Source organism: Crocuta crocuta, unplaced genomic scaffold, assembly GCF_008692635.1.
Source record: "Crocuta crocuta isolate KB4526 unplaced genomic scaffold, BGI_CrCroc_1.0 scaffold288, whole genome shotgun sequence".
Taxonomy (NCBI): domain Eukaryota; kingdom Metazoa; phylum Chordata; class Mammalia; order Carnivora; family Hyaenidae; genus Crocuta; species Crocuta crocuta.
This window is the reverse complement of record NW_027532607.1, coordinates 1734517-1738940: the sequence shown is the minus strand read 5'-3', so window position 1 is coordinate 1738940 and position 4424 is coordinate 1734517. Positions and strand designations below refer to the sequence as shown.

Genomic DNA, 4424 nt, shown 5'->3' with positions numbered 1-4424 from the left:
GCAGGGCGGAGGCGCCCCTCCCAGCTCCCGCCCCGGAGGCGCCGGCGGCTCTTCCTGATCCCGGGAAACCCGCGGCCCGCACGCCTGGTGACTGGACTGGGCTGGGCGGCGGCGACCCCTAGTGCCCAGCGCGGACCGCTGTCGCCCCGCGGTCCCGGGGACGCAGCCTTTCCCCGGGAGTCTGGGGGCTGCCTCACCCGGGCCGCAGCCTGCCCCCTCCGGAGAGCGAGAGAAGAGCATCCCTGGGGCGCTGCTTTAAAAAACGAGTCTCCACCGAGGCCTGCGAGAGCCCTCCCTGCAAGTGCCTGGCGCTGCGCTGCTGCCCCCCTGCGTAGCTCAGAGGCAGATGGTCCCGCTGATCATCACTTGCCCTCCCCTCTAGGAAGCTGGGACTAGCTGTTAGGATCCGCCCCAACGCGGGGGCCAGCCAGTGCTCCCCTGGAAATTTGGGTCTAGGTCCTCTCCCTCCACCATTCCCGACCCTGGGGGGTACAGCCCCAGTGGAGGAGGATCCTGCACAGAGGGGCGATCTTGGCATGCTGGCCAGGTGCCGCACTTTGGCTGGCCGCCATCGGGGGCCAAGATCAAGACAAGTCGGGGCAGCCAGAGGCAGATGCACAAGCCTCCCATCTTCCTCTGGCCACATTCTCCTTTGCTTCCCAGCAGCCTGGCCTGGCTCACCTGCTTGGCAGCAGTTAGTTAAGCTGGGTTGCCAGAACCGAGTCACACCTGTGACCTGCTGCCCTAGCTCAGTTTAGGTGAAAAGGGAGGAAAAAGACAAAACATAGGGGCCTACCAGGTGGCACAAGGAGACGCCAACCTCTTTGAGGGTCTGTGGGGTCCATGCCAACCTTCCCCCTGGGCTCCCCCCTCCCCTGTACCTGGAGCACACAAATGCCACCAGTAGCACCGAGGTAAAGGCAGTTCCTGAGTGGGTGCGCCCAAGTTCCACCACTTGCCATATGGCTCTGTGACCCAGCCCCCCTAACAGGCACTTCCCAGCTGGCACAAATGACTGTCACCACAGCCAAGTCCGAGGCCTTGGAGGGGAACAATGCCTCCTGCAGCCATCTGTACAGGTGTGGACAGGTGCAGGCTTGAAAGTCCAGATGAAAGGCTGGGCCAGACCACCTACCTCACCCCCATAGGTGCAAGTCAAGGCAACTAGCTTTGGGGGAATGGACAGAATAGGCCAGGGCACAGGGACAGCTCGTGGGCTGGGGCTTCCTTGTAGCAAAGACAGAGGCACAGAGGGCCCAGGTAGGCACTGGGGGTGGGGGTGGGGGCTGTCAATTGCTCCTACCCCCTGCCCTTCCTCAGTGGTTTCCACAGAAGTCAGGGAGCACTTGCTCATGCCAATGGGAAACGTATATTGAGACCAAGAGCTCCCCCAAGAATAAAGATGACCCCCCATACTCCACCTCCTCCACACGGCCCCCACTGCCACCCCACCACCTCTTTGCTCCCTGTCCTTCCATCACAGGACCCTCTACCTCCAGCCATTTGATCTCTGAAAGATTTCTTAAAGACCTAGGTCAACCCTCTCCCATGCCCAGCTAAGCAAGTGGGGGTTTATGGGGGACCATTACCCTGAGAGGCGGCAAGGCTCCTCCAAGGATTCAGTCTGCAAACATTTGCCGCACGGGTCAGGTGAGGATGTGGACTAAGGTGCTTTTGTTGAGGGGCTCACAGTCCCCTCTGTGCTGGCCTGGCTGGAAGGCCCCAGGGGCATTCGAGGGTTCCCAGTGTTGCCAGCACTTCAGTGAGTGAGTGTGTGTGTGTGTGTGTGTGTGTGTCTGGCAGTAGGTGAGTGAGTGACTGAGAGAGTGTGTGTGTGTGCATATGTGAATGCCCGGGCACAGGTGCTGGGGTGGGGGCAGGAGGGGAAGCCCAGCCACACCCCCGCTGAGGGATGTCGCTGTCCACCATGGCTCCACAGCCTGAGACACCTTTTTCCTTTCCAGATTCCGAGCTGGGGGATGGAAGTGAAAGCAGCAGCCACGTTGTCTAGCAAGGGAGCTGGTCCGGGAGCTCCGCAAAGACACCGCCCCACAGCCGCTTCTTCTACGACCCCATGTGCCCCCCTTCCTCCTCCTCCTCTTTACTGAAACGGAAGCCAAAGTGTTTGCATTACCGGTTTCCCTTTGTGCCCCTCTCTTCTCAGGGTCTGGCCTGAGCAATACAAAGACCGCAGCAGCGACCAGCGCAGTCCCAGCCAGCACAAGCCAAACAGCCCGGGGCCTGTTGGGTCCCTGCAGGCGGCCTTGCTGCTGGCCCCCCTCAGCCAGAAGCCACAGGTGACTCAGCAGCCCGGGGGCCCTCTGCCGAGGGCAGGTACCTGGAGGCCTTCCTCCACCTGAGTGGAATCAAGCCGCATCTTCAGTAAACTGACTTTATTCACCCAGCTTCCTTTTGTGCTTGCTTGTTTGCTTGCTTGCTTTCTTTCTTTTTTTTCTTTTTTTGGTCCCCTTGGGCAAAGGCTCAGGGCCTCAAACTCGGGGGAGAGGTAAGTGTATCTCAGCCCTCTCCCCACCCCCTCTCCTTGCTCCTTGCCATTACTGTGGCACATCCTGGACCCTGGGGACTGTGACAGGCTGAATGGCCAGCCTACTACTTAGGTCAGGCTTAGTGTGTGGACCTTACAATACTCTCCTACTGACACCTTAGGGCCCAAAAACCAAGATGTGAGGTTAAAAACACAAAAACAAACAAAAAAACGGTCAGGGGGCTCAGGTCATGATCTGCGGTTCTTGAGTTCGAGCCCCACATCAGGCTTTGTGCTGACAGCTCAGAGCCTGGAGCCTGCTTTGGATTCTGTGTCTCCCTCTCTCTCTGCCCCTCCTCCCCAGTCAGGTACTCTCTCAAATATAAACATTTTTTTAAAAAATTTTTAAAAAGGTCAGAAAAGGTTTGTGTGTGTATGAGAGAGAGAGCGGGACAAAGGTCAAAAAAATAATAAAAGATGGTGGGTATGCAGTACTGATACATGTAAAAACATGATGCTAAGTGAAGGAAGCCAGGCACAAAAGACAACATTGTAGGATTCTATTTACACACAATTTCTAGAAAAGGCCAAACCATAGAGACAGATCAGCGGTGGCAGGACTGGGACTAGAAGGAGAGACTGTACGTGGGCTCAAGAGGATGTGGGTGAGGAGTCTGCTCTGAAGCTGGGTCCTCACGCTGCTGCCACGGCTGGACAAATTCACTACCGCTCCTTGAACTGGCCGCTCACAAAGGGTGAACGCTGAGGTGTAACTCTAAAATACGCCTCAATATCTCTTTTTTTTAAATGGAGGAAAAGGGGCACCTGGGTGGCTCAGTCGGTTAAGTGTCCGACTTCGGCTCAGGTCATGATCTCACGGTTCGTGGGTTCGAGCATCGCATCAGGCTCTGTGCTGACAGCTCAGAGCCTGGAGCCTGCTTCAGAGTCGGTGTCTCCCTCTCTCTCTGATCCTCCACTGTTCACACTGCCTCTCTCTCTCTCAGAAATGAATAAAACATTAAAAAAATTTTTTTTTAATGTTTTATTTATTTCTAGGAGAGAGAGAGAGAGAGAGAGAGAGAGAGAGAGACAGCGTGAGCAGGGGAGGGTCAGAGAGAGAGGGAGTCACAGACTGAAACAGGCTCCAGGCTCTGAGCTGGCAGTCAGCACAGAGCCCGACGCAGGGCTCGAACCCACGAACCGCGAGATCATGACCTAAGTGAAAGTCGGACGCTTAACCAACTAAGCCACCCAGGCGCCCCTAAAACATTTTAAAAATGGAGGAAAAGACAGAGAATGAGAGAGAGGCAGGAGAGAAAAAGGGAAAATGAGAAGAGGGGTTTCTCCCTCCCACCTTCCAAGACCAGGAGCGGCCATTGCAGATTTTGCCGCAAAGACGGTCTCACCGGAGATGAGCGATGGTGCCAGCAGGGTTTAGGAAATGTGGGTCTGACTGAATTCCCTGAAAACCTTGTCCATCCCTGACATGATCCACCGTTAAAGTGACTCTATTACCGCAAACTGGTGGGTGTGGCCAGGCAGCCTAGCACCAAGAGCCAAGGGACGCTTCTGAATGTTAACAGAACCTACAGAGCCATTCCAGTTGAAAACATCTCCTTGATGTAAATCAAACTCCTAAAACCTCAAATTCTTCCATTCACAAATGCAGCCTCACGCCCTCATCATTCTGTGAGAAAATGGGCCTTTATTTTTCAACTGCACTCAAAGGCTGAATGAAGACAAAAGTTTTGTCCAGGAGCCAATACTGAGAAATGTCTAAGTAGGAACAATACATATTTAAAAATAAGTTTTAGGGCGCCTGGGTGGCTCAGTCATTTGAGTGTCCAACTTTTGACCTTAGCTCAGGTCATGATTCTAGGATCATGGGATAGAGCCCTATATCAGGCTCTGTGCTGAGTGTGGAGTCTGCTTAANCCCC

General features: G+C 55.2%; 1 protein-coding gene across 2 annotated transcripts in view; it reads left to right on the top strand.

The window, feature by feature from the left end:
• MARCHF10 (membrane associated ring-CH-type finger 10) overlaps window positions 1–2082 on the top strand; it is a 45146-nt gene extending 43064 nt beyond the window's left edge. For both annotated transcript variants that reach the window (XM_077780416.1, XM_077780415.1), the window contains exon 8: window positions 1965–2082. In XM_077780416.1, coding sequence (XP_077636542.1) covers window positions 1965–2011 — 47 coding nt within the window. In that variant the 3' untranslated portion in view covers window positions 2012–2082. The remainder of the gene's footprint in view (window positions 1–1964) is intronic.
• Window positions 2083–4424: the final 2342 nt, after the last annotated feature.